The 17,493-nt window shown below is 44.3% G+C and overlaps 1 protein-coding gene and 1 long non-coding RNA gene across 5 annotated transcripts in view; one reads left to right on the forward strand and one right to left on the reverse strand.

Annotated features, from left to right (window-relative positions):
- The window catches only part of SORCS1 (sortilin related VPS10 domain containing receptor 1), a 762,471-nt gene that overhangs the window by 640,248 nt on the left and 104,730 nt on the right, over positions 1–17,493 (forward strand). For all 4 annotated transcript variants that reach the window (XM_056530949.1, XM_056530951.1, XM_056530952.1 and 1 more), the window contains exons 14-15: positions 1,000–1,107; positions 2,837–2,954. In XM_056530949.1, coding sequence (XP_056386924.1) covers positions 1,000–1,107; positions 2,837–2,954 — 226 coding nt within the window. The remainder of the gene's footprint in view (positions 1–999; positions 1,108–2,836; positions 2,955–17,493) is intronic.
- LOC130282586 (uncharacterized) overlaps positions 15,640–17,493 on the reverse strand; it is a 44,992-nt gene continuing 43,138 nt past the window's right edge. The window contains exon 4 of the long non-coding RNA XR_008846461.1: positions 15,640–15,760. This is a non-coding gene — a long non-coding RNA (uncharacterized LOC130282586). The remainder of the gene's footprint in view (positions 15,761–17,493) is intronic.

Below are 17,493 nucleotides of genomic sequence, written 5' to 3' on the forward strand. Positions count from 1 at the left end.
TTATGTTTGTGGCTGCACTGGCGAATAAATGGGGGTCTTGGACTCTATGCACTTAGAGAACAGGACAGATACTCTATGCACTTACAATTCATCAGTAAGATGGGAATTTTAATGGAGCACTCCAAGATTTTTATTTTTCTTATATCGTGCAGCATAGGTTATTAGAGAATAATGTAGACATCTGCCTTGTGCTTACCTGTTTCAGCTGATGTGGCAGGCATGAGTTTGTAGCAATACTGATTGAAATTGCACAACTAAAATAATTTCCAAATGTTGCCTACTGTGCAGAGAGAGGGTGTGGAGTCTCGTCACTGCACCTGGTCATCTTATTTGGCTGCTGGTGGTGAACTAATTATACCCATAAGTGGGTCCATGGTTTTGGAGCTAGCAGGAGCGATTTGATAGGTAGTGGCATCATGTTTTAGTTTGTAGGAAGTCCGCTGTCGCATTTTCTGTGTGTCAGACTGGTGATCTTATGACCAGTTACAGTAAAGAAATGGATGCAGCTGTGCTGGGATAAAACAGATGGCGCTGTAGGGCTAGTGATGGTGAGTGTGCAAGATATAGGAAAAAACAAACTAGAAGTGCTTCTTTAAACAAAACATTTATATACCTGTTTCGCTGCAGTTGTTTTGGTTTAATTTTACAATGTGCCAAAAGTTTCAAATCATTGAAAATCATTGTCTAAAGTCACAGATAATAGATATATCCATGTAAATAAAGCCTGTGATAAAGCATTGTTCCTTTGTCTGTGGCTATGGTCTACTATTCAGGTGTGTATCTTGTGTTTATTCTTGGCCTGTTTTCCTTACTACTCTATTGCTTTCTGATTTTGTACTTCACCACTCTCTCTTTTAGCGTTTTGGCTTGTTTGACTCTGATTATTCCTATGAGTCAGTTCAAGGCCACACTTATCCCTGTCTAGCGTGACACCCATGTTTTTTTAACCTTAAACTCAAAGAGTAGATTCATTATTTTATTTCTCAAATTTTCTTCCAGGCTAAGTTTCGATGAAGGAAGGTCCTGGAGTAAATATACCTTCACATCCAATCCTCTCTTTGTGGATGGTGTTTTGGGAGAGCCAGGGGAAGAGACATTGATTATGACGTAAGTTTATTGTAAATGTTTTCTTTTTATCTTTAAATAAATTTTTTATTTTCTTCCTTTCACACACAAACATTCTTTTTTGTCTGTATAAATTTTACATCAATATGTGCGCTCCATGACAACTGCAATCAATGAGAGATGATAGACAGAAAATGTTCCATAGACTAATACAGTTTCTGGGAAGAGATAGTGCAACCCCTCCCGCAGAGACCAAGTAAAGGAAGAGGAACTGTATACAGAACCTCATAAAGTGACAAGGGACACTTACAGAGCCTTAGTTAGGCCTCTAGTGGTACAGGATCGCTGTAATAAACTCACACAACTTCTAATGAGGAGGAAATGGCTCTGCTCAGTTTGTCCCAGTCTACATAGCAAAGCTGACCTCAGAGAGTGACAAGGGACACATACAGAGGCTTATCTAGGCCTCTGGTGGTACACAATCGCTTTAATCAACTCGCACAATATCTAATGATGATGAGATGGCTCTGCTCAGTTTGTCCCAGTCTACACAGCAAAGCTGACAATTGATCTTCAAAAAATTCCAGGACGAGGAGGACTATAAACAACTCTCAGGTCATCTTCTTCTAAAGAAAAGTAGTTTGTAGTAACTGGAGTAAAAGGAGCCTGACTTTGATTACTATAGTTTTTATAGATGGTAGCTTAAAACAACCCCAGAAAACTGAACATAGTGGGGCTGTTCAATAAGAGCAACCTCATTTTCTCTTTCATCGGATGGAATGATTAAGCCCCATTCCTGACCACCTCCAGATTTCCAGTTCCACAATTATTATGTATTCTTTGAGAAGACCACACACTTTTTTGTAATGTTGGGTGGTTTTCTCAAAGAGGTTTCAATGTATATGTATTGTGCGTACAATGGTGAAAGTTTCCCTTTAAAGGGGTACTCTGCCAGAAAGCATCTTATCCCCTATTCAGAGGATAGGGGATAAAATATCTGATCACGGGGGTCTTGCCGCTGGACCCAGCGTTTGTTTAGAGTGTCTGGTGCAGCGCCGGAGGCTCGTTGTGTCAGGGCCGTGCCCTGCTTGTGACTTCACTGTCACGCCCCCTCAATGTAAGTCTATGGGAGGGGGCGTGACGGGCATAACACCCCCTCTCATAGACTTACATTGAGAGGGGGCATGACCATAACGTCACGAGCGTGGCGTGGTCGTGACATCACGAGCCTCCAATCCCCAATCCCCAGTCATCCTGCATGGAGCGAAGTTCGCTCCATGCACCAGATGTCTGGGGTGCTTCAGCCGAGATCGCGCGGGGGGGGGGGGGGGTTGGGGGCCGCACTCAGACATCTTATACCTTATCCTTTGGATAGGGGATAAGACGTCTAGAGCGGAGTACCCCTTTAAAGCAGTGGTCTCAAACTGTGGCCCTCCAGATGTTGCAAAACTTCAACTCCGGGCATGCTGGGAGTTGAAGTTTTGCAACATCTGGAGGGCCACAGTTTGAGACCACTGATTTAAGGAGTGATATGATTTTTGTAAAATTTGTTCTTTATACTTTTTTGTCACATGTCTTGATTCGTCTATTCCTTGTTTTAGCACTAGCAGTTCTGTTCTTGTTGTTTGCTCCTTACATCACCCAGCATCCTACGCTCTGTTAAGAAAGCATACGGTGTCATAAGGAAAAAAGAACAGATTGCCTATGTTTCTATAAATACTGCTGAATCTTAAGAGAGTATCTTCCATATTTTATATATCCCTCTCTGCAGAGTATTTGGGCATTTCGGTCACCGGTCAGAGTGGCAGCTTGTGAAGGTGGACTATAAGTCGATTTTTGACAGACGTTGCAATCCTGAAGATTACCTTCCCTGGCAGCTTCATAGTCAGGTATGGAAATCCTTTCTGGACCATACTTTATGCCGGAGTGTAGATATATGAGGTGCAGAGGTAGCGGTCATATCTAGGCTCTGATGCCTGAGCGGCCCCAGGGGCCCCTCCACCATAAAAGAAGACTCCAGTATTATAATCTGCATGTGGTTAATGGAGACTCATCGCAAGCAGCTTTTTACTAGTCTTTGCTGATCATAGGGGTCTGACTGCTCAGTCCCCCGCGGATGTGCGACGACTGCTCCATTCAAGACTGAGTTCAGCCTTCGGAAACATTCCGTGGCCCTAGAGCTTAAAGGGATACTCCGCCCATAGACATCTTATCCCCTATCCAGGGATAAGATGTCTGAACGTGGGGGTCCCGCCGCTGGGGACCCCCGCAATCTCCGTTCTGCACTCGGGGTTCGTTTAGTGCATCGGGTTCAGCGCCGGAGGCTCGTGACGTCACGGCCGCGCTCCCGTGATGTCACGAACGGGGCGTGACTGTGATGTCACGAGGCTCTGCCCCGCATCGTCAGTCATCCTTCATGGAGCGAATTTTGCTCTGTGCACCGGATGTCTGGGGTGCCACAGCTGAGATTATGGGGGTCCCCAGCGGCGGGACCCCCACGATCAGACATCTTATCCCCTATTCTTTGGATAGGGGATAAGATGTCTAGAGCTGGAGTACACCTTTAAAGGGGTAAATTGCTCATTCCAGAGACAATTATGTCCCCATTTTTGGGATCGGCAAGGATCCCAGAGGTCAAACTCGGACTGATTCACTTGTTACCCCCTTTTCATTACAAGCTGAGAAGGGTATACCCCTTTAATGAAACTTTTCTGATAGACTACAGAAGTGGAGGAGTTAAGGTTATGTGGTGAGGGTGTGATGAGGGCAGATGTTATTACCCTAGGGGCAATAACATCTCTGTATTCGTGATGCCAGGGTGTGGTTTTACCTCTACACCACCCGAAGGTATACCACTGAATTCTGGGCTAGGCGCGGGGCAAATTATGACTTCGATGCCAAGTTACGGAACAACGGCAGCTTTACTGAGGCAGACAGATGGAATAGTCTTTACAGCTCAGTTAGGCCCAGAGAGGTGACCAGTGACTTCAGAGACTTTAGGGTTTGCTGGGACTTGTGGTGGATTTGGACAATTTGCTGCAGGCCCACGCTGACTTTAAACAGACTGATCCTGACTGACTTGACTCGACTGACTTCACTCCGTATGTAGCTTACCAGGTTTTGACGTTCACCTGTGGGGCACTGGATTAGTAGAAGCGTGGCTGGGTGGTAGACTTAGGCCTCCTCAGGACACCAGACACTCTCAGGACTTGACTTCACTGATCAGAACTCAAGAGACTGAACTAGTTCCTCCCAGGGTTTATATGGGGGGTCTCTGGAGGGGTCCGAGAAGTCACCCTATAAGTCACCTGATCACTGGTACCTTCCTTAGTTACAAGACATGGTAACAATATTTAAAGGTACATAACATTATATATACATTACAATGGATAACATAGGTGCTTATTAACCATTTACACTACACAGATTAAGGTGGGACTCAGGGGTCACTGAAATAGAGTCCGCCAGACAGGACAGCAAGGGTACAGGGGTGCAACTCCTGTACTGGGCCACCACAGTTAGTTATTATAGAGCAATGCCTTCCTTATGATCAATGATAGAGGGGGTGTACATATTTGTTTCCATATTGATCCAAGGAAAACAGGGAGTTATTACCTGGTTGTCTAGAAGGGGGTTAATATTTTATTCTGGTGGTCTAGTGTACAATATGGGGTCAATATATTTTTCCTGGTGGCCTAGTGTAAATGGTGAGCTATACAGGGGGATCCAGGATATAATGATGGGGTGATATGAGGGTTATATATAGGGATCATAGGGGAAATTCATCAAGACCTGTGCTGAGGAAAAGTTGACCAGTTGCCCATAACAACCAATCAGGGGGGCGTGGCCACAAATCAGATGTCTTCTTTCATTTTTCAAAGGCTTTTACAAAAATGAAAGAAGCTATCTGATTGGTTGTTATGGGCAACTGGTCGACTTTTCCTCTGGACAAGTTTTCCCCATTTTTGAATTTTCCCCCCATGGATATCTTGATGGATTAGTATAATTTTCCTGCATGGCTCAATGTGAACATGGGGCTTTTCAAGGAGATTTGGGGTATTTTACGAGGGAATATGTTTTTCCTTGGTGGCCTTTTGTAAATAGGGGTGATACATGGGTATCTAAGGTATGTTGATGGGGTGTTATATTATACCTGTGTGGTCTAATGTAAATAGGGACCAATACATGGGGATCTAAGATATGATAATGGGATAATACATTATTCCCTCGCGTATTAATATTAATTAGGGGAAATACATGAGAATCTAGTGCATATTAAAGGTGAATCTATTTTTCTCCTGGTGTCCCAGTGTAAATATGGAGTGTATAAAGTGGTTTAAAGTACTAGTCTCCAGAAATGCATCAGGAAGCTGAATGCTTTGTGTACATTGTGTTCAGCTTCCTCTGTTTTCCTGTTCTGATCAAATGGATCCCTAACAACAATGGTATAGCTATAGTTTCACCAGGACCCTTCTACTTTATAGATAGACACTTGTGTAATAAGGGACATAAATTCGGCAGGGGCCCTTTTACAGATATTGCAGTGGGGCCCAAATTAGGCCTCACAGTGCAGCGAGAGAAAGGACTGTGCAATGATATAGGGTCCACAAAAGACACTTGTGAGTCATGACCTACGACAGGATAAGAAGCGAGTGTCTGATCAGTGACGGTCCATCTTCTGGGACCCTGACTGATATACTCCAGTGGAGTCTCTCACTAGAGCCCTGCGGGGGACTGTTTTCTTAATCCCGCTCCCGCCCGCTCCTGCAAGGTGTGTGTTCTACTCCCACCCGCTCCTGCAACAATGGTGTCCAATCCTGCCGGCTCCCACAAACATTTTGACACAGCTTTTAAAGATAGTATTCCCCGTGCTATTTCATAAAGTCCTCGTGCCATTTCATCACCCTCTTGTGCCATTTCGTCAGCCCCCTGTGGTTTTTCAGAGATTTGCAGGACCTGCTGTATGTTCTGTGACCTCCGCTCCCGCCTGCCTGCAACAACCTCGTTACTGCCCGCGCCTGCAAGTCTTTTTATTGGTTCCCACGGGATCCCAATCTGGATGCAGGGCTCCATCTCGCACCACTGGACCATAGTATCTACGTACTACTGTATATGATGAATGGAATTTTGTGCATTTTATTATTATTATTATTATTATTATTATTTGTTTTTATTTATTTATTTAGAGTTATAGTCCACAAAATACAATAATTACAAGATTTTTATCGCCTAGAATTTCAACATGAAAATCAACTCAACAAAACGGCGAATGGCGAAACCTTTCAGCTCCTCATTATAATAGTAATAGTATAATTATCATCTATTCTCTCTACTCACCCACCTACTAACTATGTGCATTAATGTTCCCTGAGTCTCCGTCGATCCTCTTGGGAAGTAGAAGTGTCGCTCAAGAGAAATGAATAGAGCGGAATAAAAGCAAATGTATCATTATGAGAAATACCAGCCCTACTGGGGAAACTCTCCGAGGGGACAGACGATTAGAATAACATGATTAGAGATATAGCGGGGGTCTTCAGCTGCAGTTATAGGGTCAGTGAAGGATCCTGGGGGACTGTAACTATGGAAAGTAATACATCGTATGTGCTGAACTAGTAATGGAGATGACAGCCGAGGGTTTAGGGCAGGGTTTTTTTCCCGCCAGTGTGCCTCCAGCTGTTGCAAAATTACAACTCCCAGCAAGCCCGGACAGCCAACAGCTGTCCGGGCATGCTGGGAGTTGTAATTTTGCAACAGCTGGAGGCACACTGGTTGGGAAACTCTGGTATAGGGAAAATTCTAACTTCCTTTCTGTGCACTAAAGTGTGCAATATAGTTTGCTTAAAGTAAATGTGTCATCAGAAAAGGGTCTTTTGTTTTAAAAAATAAATAAATAAATATGTTTTTTAGATATATATATACACACACACCGCACACAAACAAAAAAAATGAAAGTGAATCATCAGAAAAGGGTCTGTTTAAAAAAAATACTGTATATATATGTAAATACTGTATATATATGTAAAATGTATGTATATATATATATATATATATATATATATATATATATATATATATATATATATTGTTACGCCGAACGCTCCGGGTCCCTGCTCCTCCCCGGAGCACTCGCGGCGTTCCTCTCTCTGCAGCGCTCCGGTCAGACCCACTGACCGGGAGCGCTGCACTGACACTGCCGGCGGGGATGCGATTCGCATAGCGGGACGCGCCCGCTCGCGAATCGCATCCCAAGTCTCTCACCTGTCCCGGTCCCCGGCTGTCTCGTCCTTGCGTGTGGGGCTCCGCTCCTTAGGGCGCGCACGCGCCAGCTCTCTAAGATTTAAAGGGCCAGTGCACCAATGATTGGTGCCTGGCCCAATCTGTCTGATTAGCCTCACCTGCTACCTGTCTATTTAACCTCACTTCCCCTTCACTTCCTTGCCGGATCTTGTTGCCTTTGTGCCAGAGAAAGCGTTTACAGTGTTTACCTTACCAGTGTTCCTGACCTCTTGCTATTTGCTATTGACTACGAACCTTGCCGCCTGCCCCGACCTTCTGCTACGTCTGACCTTGCCTCTGCCTAGTCCTTCTGTCCCACGTCTTCTCAGCAGTCAGCGAGGTTGAGTCGTTGCTGGTGGATACGACCTGGTTGCTACCGCTGCAACAAGACCATCCCGCTTTGCGGCGGGCTCTGGTGAAAACCAGTAGCAACCTAGAACCGATCCACCGACACGGTCCACGCCAATCCCTCGCTGACACAGAGGATCCACATCCAGCCTGCCAAATCCTAACAGTAGATCCGGCCATGGATCCCGCTGAGGTCCCGCTGCCAGTTGTCGCTGACCTTACCACGGTGGTCGCCCAGCAGTCTCAACAGATAGAGCAACTCGGACAACAGTTCACCCAACAAGGACAGCAGCTGTCGCAGTTGACCGCCATGCTACAGCAACTTCTGCCACAGCTACAGCAGCAACCATCTCCTCCGCCAGCTCCTGCACCTCCTCCGCAGCGAGTGCCCGCTCCTGGCCTCCGCTTGTCCCTGCCGGACAAATTTGATGGGGACTCTAGACTTTGCCGTGGTTTCCTGTCACAATGTTCCCTACATTTGGAGATGTTGTCGGACCAATTTCCTACAGAACGGTCGAAGGTGGCTTTCGTGGTCAGTCTCCTGTCTGGGAAGGCCCTGTCATGGGCCACACTGCTCTGGGACCGCAATGATCCTGTCACTGCCACTGTACAGTCCTTCTTCGCTAAGGTTCGTAGTGTCTTCGTGGAACCAGCCCGAGCTTCTTCTGCCGAAACTGCCTTGCTGAACCTGGTCCAGGGAAATTCTTCTGTAGGCGAATACGCCATCCAATTTCGTACCCTCGCCTCAGAACTATCTTGGAACAACGAGGCCCTCTGCGTGACCTTTAAAAAAAGCCTATCCAGTAACATCAAAGATGTGCTGGCCGCACCAGAAATTCCTGCCAACCTGCATGAACTTATCCATTTGGCCACCCGCATTGACATGCGTTTTTCTGAAAGACACCAGGAGCTTCGCCAGGAAAAAGACCTTGATCTCTGGGCACCTCTCTCACAGTTTGCTTTGCAATCTACCCCTGTGCCTCCCGCCGAGGAGGCTATGCAAGTGGATCGGTCTCGCCTGACCCATGAAGAGAGGACTCGCCGCAGAGAAAAAAATTTATGTCTGTACTGCGCTAGTACCGAACACTTCTTGATGGATTGCCCTATTCGCCCTCCACGTCTGGGAAATGCACGCACGCACCCAGCTCACGTGGGTGTGGCGTCTCTTGGTATGAAGTCTGCTTCTCCACGTCTCACTGTGCCTGTGCGGATTTCTCCTTCTGCCAACTCTTCCTTCTCAGCTATGGCCTTCTTGGACTCTGGTTCTGCAGGAAATTTCATTTTGGCCTCTTTTGTTAATAAGTTCAACATCCCTGTGACCCGTCTCGTCAAGCCGCTCTACATTTCCTCGGTCAATGGAGTAAAGTTGGACTGCACTGTGCGTTACCGCACAGAACCCCTGCTCATGAGCATTGGACGGCATCATGAAAAAATTAAATTTTTTGTTTTGCCCAACTGCACATCTGAAGTCCTCCTCGGTCTGCCATGGCTCCAACGCCACTCTCCTACCCTTGACTGGACCACCGGGGAGATCAAGAGCTGGGGTGCTTCTTGCCACAAAACATGCCTCACGTCTGCTCCCAGTCCCGTCTGTCAAACCTCAGTGTCTCCCCCTATACCTGGTCTCCCCAAGGCCTATCAGGACTATGCCGTGCCTCCTCATAGCCCCCGTCCTGGTAACACTCTGCCCTGTGCCAAGCTTCACCCTCTGCCCCCCCTCCCCATTCCCATTCCTTCTAAACTGCCTGCCGTTGATGACCATACCCAAGACTTCACTGTCCTCCAGAAGGAGACTCTACAATCGCTCCCAATGTCCTCATCCCATATGGAGCGATATCCGGACAAAAAGAGGGGGAGACCTAAGGGGGGGGTACTGTTACGCTGAGCGCTCCGGGTCCCTGCTCCTCCCCGGAGGGCTTGCGGCGTTCCTCTCTCTGCAGCGTCCCGGTCAGACCCGCTGATCGGGAGCGCTGCACTGACACTGCCGGCGGGGATGCGATTCGCATAGCGGTACGCGCCCGCTCGCGAATCGCATCCCAAGTCTCTCACCTGTCCCGGTCCCCGGCTGTCTCGTCCTGGTGCGCGCGGCTCCGCTCCTTAGGGTGCGCGCGCGCCAGCTCTCTAGGATTTAAAGGGCCAGTGCACCAATGATTGGTGCCTGGCCCAATCTGTCTAATTAGCCTCACCTGCTCCCTGTCTATTTAACCTCACTTCCCCTTCACTTCCTTGCCGGATCTTGTTGCCTTTGTGCCAGGGAAAGCGTTTACAGTGTTTGCCTTACCAGTGTTCCAGATCTCTTGCTATTTGCTATTGACTACGAACCTTGCCGCCTGCCCCGACCTTCTGCTACGTCTGACCTTGCCTCTGCCTAGTCCTTCTGTCCCACGTCTTCTCAGCAGTCAGCGAGGTTGAGCCGTTGCCGGTGGATACGACCTGGTTGCTACCGCCGCAGCAAGACCATCCCGCTTTGCGGCGGGCTCTGGTGAATATCAGTAGCAACCTAGAACCGGTCCACCGACACGGTCCTCGCCAATCCCTCACTGACACAGAGGATCCACATCCAGCTAGCAGAATCCTAACATATATATTATATACACACACACACACACACACACTCAATAAATATGTTCTATTGTTATATATTTTTACGACTTCCTGTTGACATTTTTTTCAAATTTTTTATTCTATAATTCATATTATAAAATAATCCTGAAATCTTGCAATTTATTAATAATATAAATAATGTTTTTATAGTACTCCAGAGATTAAAAATAGTTTTCAAATAACCAAATATAAAAAATAATTGTGTACCTCACTTAGGATACAAGGGGGAATATGCTCGAGGTTAAAGGTGATACCTTCACCCAAAAGGCCTAATAAAATATGTATTGACACTACATAAATAAGAATTCCAAATTATTTATATGAACCAGTCCTCAAGATACAGGATAAAGAGAAAGTGAAGATTGAGGATCCGATAAATGTAATTTATTAAATAAAATGATTAAATAAAAATATGTGATTTAATATGATGACCACTCACTCAGCAGGGCCCTTGCATGAGTGAGAAGTATAAATACAATAAATATAATGACAAAAATATAAAAATAAAATAAATCAATAGCATCTAATCACTTAGTTAATATCTGCTGTAAGTCCCAAATTAAAGTTCATCAAGTGCATCAGCTTAATGTCAGTTCAGATCACTTCAAGTCAATTACAGTCCTGGACTTCGTCAAAATCTCAGGAGATGCTAGGAACAATGACTCAGTTTGATAGTGTAACCGTGAAATAATGGGAGGTTTATAGATCACAGAATACACTTTGCAACAATGTACTTTGAAACAATATGGCAATGGAGTAACAAAGTGACGGCACAGTGTCCGTAAGATAGCAGCGATGATGATACCGGAAGTAGCTAAGTAAGGGCTCAGTGCAGCGTAACTATTGCCCTGTTTAACGGACAACTGAGCAAAGATGTAGCAGCACAGTAACGTAATCAGTTCAGGTAATAGTACCGTTAGAGTCTCGGTGCACAGCACCACTCACCCTCCTGTTGAGACCTGTACGGCAGGCTGGCACAGCAGCTTCCAGCGCTTGTATGGAGCGGTGTCCGTCTGTACTTCGGTCCGTCCGGGGCTGTGGATGGTTAGCAGGAGCAGGTGCGTGTGAATGGAGCGCCAAGCAGCGCGCGTGCAGCAGTGGTCCCGATTTGTAGGGGCTCCAGCGGTTGCAATTTGAAGATAGAGATTTGCAGATATGAACTTATAAAAGTGATATACACTTGATAGTAAGGTGCTGAGAGTAAGCTAGACGCGTTTCAAGGCCGCAGGCCTTTTCTTCAGTAGCGACAAGTAACTTACTTACTTGTCGCTACTGAAGAAAAGGCCCGCGCCCTTGTTCAGGACTGTAATTGACTTGAAATGATCTGAACTGACATTAAGCTGGTGTACTATCGCAATTGATGAACTTTAATCTGGGACTTACAGCAGATATTAAGTGATTAGGAGCTATTGATTTATTTTATTTTTATATTTTTGTCATTATATTTATTGTATTTATACTTCTCACTCATGCAAGGGCCCTGCTGAGTGAGTGGTCATCATATTAAATCACATATTTTTATTTAATCATTTTATTTAATAAATTACATTTATCGGATCCTCAATCTTCACTTTCTCTTTATCCTGTATCCTCATATGATCTTGAGGACTGGTTCATATAAATAATTTTTAATTCTTATTTATATAGTGTCAATATATAGTTTTCAAATTAACTGGTGGCAGAATGTTATAGGGGGAGAATTATCAAAACCTGTCCAGAGGGAAAGTTGCTGAGTTGCCCATAGCAACCAATCAGATCGCTTCTTTCATTTTTAAAAGGCCTATTCAAAACTGAAAGAAGCGATCTGATTGGTTGCTATGGGCAACTCAGCAACTTTTCCTCTGGACAGGTTTTGATTAATCTCACCCATAGAAATTTGCAAATTACTTCTATTTAAAAATCTTAATCCGTGCAGTATTTATCAGCTGCTGTATGCTCCAGAGCAAGTTGTGTAGTTATTTTCTGTCGGACCACAGTGCTCTCTGCTGACACCTCTGTCCATGTCAGGAACTGTCCAGAGCAGGAGAGATTTGCTATGGGGATTTGCACCTGCTCTGGACAGTTCCTGACACGGACAGAGGTGTCAGCAGAGAGCACTGTGGTCAGACTGGAAAGAACAACAGAACTTCCTCTGGAGCATACAGCAGCTGATAAGTACTAAATAGCTAATTAGAAATAACTTAATAGACATGATTTACAAATTTGCTTAACTTTCTGTTACAAGTTGATTTGAAAACATTTTTTTCTTCTCTGGAGTACCCCTTTAAGTTGATACATACTGTTTTATCAGTGGTGATAAGGAGGAGGCTGCTGGAATGTGATCTGTACAATATTGCAGTCAGAGGGGACACCAGTAACTAGATAAAACAATAGGCGCTCAAAACAAAATGCAAAAACTGGCCCAGTAGGTAGGCCAAAAGCAGGCATACGTCATAAAAGGTCCAACCCCTGCCCCCCCCCCCCCCCCCCCGTCTCCAAAACAGGGCCCCATCCATACCTAAGCTGGCATGCACTCCATGCGGCGACTGAGATACACAAGTGCTGTACTTAGGTACTTAGGTATCTTCAGCAAGTGCAAGTGCATGTAGCATGTGCCTACAAGCTGCTCCATGCACAGGGAGAGATGGAGCAGGTACGTAGCTATAGTGGGGGCAGAGGTAGCAGTAGCATTGGGGCCCTGGTGCCTAAGGGGGGCCCCAAAGCACATCTTCCCTATAAGAGACCAATATTGTAAATGGAACATGGGGCCCTGTAGCAGATTTTGCATCTAGGCCCAGAAGCTACAAGTTACACCTCTAAGATGGGGCCCCGGTCTGGAGATCATGGGAGGTGCGAGAGTTTGGACCCCTTCCCCCCCCACAATCAGACACAGATAGGGATACATTTAATGTAGTTGAGTACCTCTTTAAAGTGGTCCATTGGGGTTCAAGGTTATGATATTTTTAACTACAAGAGCAATGCTGCAGAGAGGCTGATGGACCCCCGAAGCAACAACGTCAATAGAACCTTTACAGTTCTGTCATAGGGACGATCTTTCTTAGGAAAATCTTCCTTCATTTTTATCTTTCGAAATGCTCAAACTATGATTACGGCCCTGCGCCACCATCTTCCTGCAGACTATAACACCAAGTACACTCTGGACTTTAGCTTTTTTTTCTCATATCATTTTATGTCCCAGGATCGTAACAAGACACAGTCACCCCTCAATGCACCCTCTATATGACCACAAGCAATAAAGGCTATAATAAATAAATAAATAAAGCTAAAAGGGTTTAGCTCTTTACATTCTAAAGATAGATGAAGTCTTTAGGATGAGAACCGACTGGGTTGCCAATCACAAACTTTGCTCCATCACCATCACTGTCCAAGTCCTTTAGCTTTCCCATCATGATATCTAGGCACTAGCTGTATAGCATCTTCCAACGTTCTCAATGATGATTTTATTTCGTATCTTTTCATGGAATCCGGGAGAGGATTATTATTATTTTCTTTTCCCTCATGTCCTATTTTACCCTCGTGTTCGTTCTAGCAGTTGCTGACATGAACACGCTGAAGAGGAGCAGGACTTGTCAGCGTTTGATTGCGAGTTGTCAGCTGCCAGAGGCTAGCGTCAGAGCGAATATTGTACCGGCTGGCAGTGATGGATTGGAGCTGCGTCTTATAAATAACAAAGTGGATTCATGTCACATTTAGAAGATTTTTTAATCGAAAACTTTTACATGTATAATGGTGTCTAACCCACCAGGGGACCACGGCGCCCTGCTCGCCTGTCTCGTTAACCTCAACCACTCCAAGAGAAAAAAGCAAAAAAGTTAAAAGTTATTTATGGTTTTTAAAAGGCCAAACAAGTGAGATGAGTCTGCAGATATTTCAGCCTCTGGTTGCTTTTCATACATAGTCAGCAGGAGATTATAGGGAGTAAATCAGTCCTACACAAAGATCACAGTCATCTCAAAGACAAATTCCCGTCGGAGAGGACAAGGAGGAAATATGAGCCGGGTGGCAATTTAGATTCCTGCAAGAATTATTGCACCGAGCTAAAGTCCATTATTGCACGAATGCTAAAGCGCTGAACTATGGCGCCCTGTTCTATGGCGGACCCAAGTGATTTACTGTAAAAATATTCACAAGGCAGATCCCGGGGCTGCAATAACTCAGGTTCCATCTGATTAACTCATCTAATGGATGTGCGAACCGAAAAACAAGAACATCGCATGTCCGTCAAAAAAAGCCTGAGATAGCTCAAGGGACTCAAGTTCTTAAAGGGAACCCACTACCCAGGTCAGGGCACAATATGGTCTGTAAGAAGGAAGTCCCACCCTCCAGACTCTTTCTAAACAGGACTCATCGTAGAGAAGGGGTAAACACTGTCATGTAACCACCATGGCTAAGAGAGGTCACTAGGAAAGCACTCGGTGACTATTCCCAAGCACTTTAGGAGGCCATTATTAGTAATAGTTGGATATTCATACAACAACTCATACATCGAGCCTCCATTCTTCTTCCTGGAAATATAGGGTATAACCAGGGATCAAGTCCTGGTGAAAAAAGTGTGGGAAATCACCCAAGATTTCCACTACAGGGCTGGTCCTGCAGGACTACTGCTAATGTGAACAGTGTTCCTGCTATAGAAAAAGTGCAGGAACTCCGTTCCCATGCATTTCTGCAGAACTTGGTATAACAATTCCTCTGGTCAGTGAGATGTGTCCTCACATACTCTCTGTGCTGACAGCATCAGGTTGTGTAGGGACGCTCCTTATTGACAAGAAGGGTAATACCATAAATTTCCAAGATGAATAACAGAGGAGTTCAAAGAAAAGATTTTTATTTGTGAGGAATAGTTTTACTAAAACATCCATATCAGGAGAGCAGATAGATGCACACCACACTTTCCACCAATGTTGGCTTTGGTGGTTTTGGCCACCTGTCTAAAAAATATGGCGGCCTCCCAACTCTCCCCCATCACAGAAAGTAGGGGAGAAAAAAGGTGGGGTATGCTGTATTTCAATTTCCTGACCCTTTTGCTGTCCAAGAGACAAGAGCACTGCATTAGGCAGCGCCACCTGTTGTCAGAAGGGGGCAGCAAAGTGCATTATTTTCTATCTATGATATAGGTCGGATGAGAGAGTATGGTGAGAGCTTTGTAGACAGGTGGGTGCCGGATTTGATCTATATAAGCAATCAAATGATTGCTTATAAAAGGCCCCTAGAAGAGCTAAAAAAGTGTTTTAAAAAAAAATAAAAGAAAAAAAAATAAAGATTGGAGCACCTCACCCTCCCTTTTTCCTCACCTTTTTAAATTAAAATAAATAAAAACAAGACAAAATAAATAAACTCATTTGGTATCACCTTGTGTGGAATTGTCCAAACTTTTAAATGATGAACCCATGTGCATGGTCAACCGCGTCATTACAAAAAAAAGAATTCCAAACTCCAAAATTGCTGATTTTTGTGGTCAAAAACATCCCTGAAAAAAAAAAAAAAACATTTAAAAGCCTTTGTAAATGCAGTACCGTTCCGAAAGTTTAGATCACAACAGTTTTATGGAAATGTAGATAAACAAACACATAAATAGATAAATAAATAAATGTATTATATATATATATATATATATATATATATATATATATATATATATATATATATACAGCAACAGGAGAATACAGCAGCACACTGCTAGCACAAAGATATAGATGAAACATGAGTATATAGATAAAACATGAGTATATAGATAGAACATGAAAAGCTATACAGCTGTAATGCAATAAATGAAGATATGAAACTATGAAAATATGAGGTACTTAGCTTGCAAATTTGGCGCCAAATAGCGTGGACCGTCCCACCACAGTAAGGTGACCTCATTCTGGGACGGACCCTACACTATGAATATGCCTCTGTGTGAACAGTACAGCAGGCATTGCAAGGTCTGAAACATCCAAGGCACCAAAGGCTGCTGTATTCTCCTGTTGCTGTATATTTAGCCCAGCAGCTTGCACCTGCAGGCCAGGTTTTTACAATAGTTTGGATCAATAGTGCTGGCCAATTTATCCTTTGGTTGTATTACACATACGGAGGAGTGGCTACCTCCATGTTGGCTCCTGCACCCCACCCACCTCTATTAGGTGTATATAAGGTGCTTTGGATGTTTCAGACCTTTCATGCCTGCTGTACTGTTCACACAGAGGCATATTCATAGTGTAGGGTCTGTCCCCAAATGAGGTCACCTTACCGTGGTGGGACGGTCCATGCTATTTGGCGCCAAATTTGCAAACTAAGTACCTCATAATTTCATAGTTTCATTTCATTTATTGCACTACAGCTGTATAGCTTTTCATGTTCTATCTATATACTCATGTTTTATCTATATACTCATGTTTCATCTATATCTTTGTGCTAGCAGTGTGCTGCTGTATTCTCCTGTTGCTGTATATTTAGCCCAGCAGCCTGCACCTGTAAGCCAGGTTTTTACAATAGTTTGGAATTAATAGTGCTGGCCAACTTATTCTTTGGTTGTATATATATGGTGGGACGGTCCAAGCTATTTGACCGCCGGCGGAGACAAATTTGCGAGCTAAGTGCCTCACTATTTCATAGTGTCACATTTGCATCTATTACACCATAGCTGTATAGCTCTCCATGTTTTAACTGCATATTCATGTTGCACCTATATCCTTGTGCTGGCAGTGTGCTGCTGCATTCTTCTGTTGCTGTATATATATATATATATATATATATATATATATATATATATATATATATATATACACATACACATACATATACGTCTGGGAGGGAACCGGCACTGTGTTCAGGACTTCAGGTCCTGCTGCTGGGGACAGGACTCAATGTCCCATGAACTTCACATCCAAAAAGGAAAAGAAGCGGCATTCCCTGGTAGCATAAAAAATACTGTGGTTTATTCACCCATCGTGTGTTACAGTGCTACGTTTTGGTCTGAGGAAGGTCTCATTGTATAGACCGAAACGTAGCACTATAAAACGATGGGTGAATAAACCACAGTATTTTTTATGCTACCTCGGAGTGCCGCTTCTTTTCCTATTTGGATATTTATATATATATATATATATATATATATATATATATATATATATAGTCCTTCGCCCTTCAATAGAGCATCATTCTACATATGAGATGAAGCTTTTGCACCCTTTGAATTTGTATATTATATGGCGCTTGATT

This window comes from Hyla sarda, chromosome 7, assembly GCF_029499605.1.
Source record: "Hyla sarda isolate aHylSar1 chromosome 7, aHylSar1.hap1, whole genome shotgun sequence".
In the NCBI taxonomy this organism is placed as follows: domain Eukaryota; kingdom Metazoa; phylum Chordata; class Amphibia; order Anura; family Hylidae; genus Hyla; species Hyla sarda.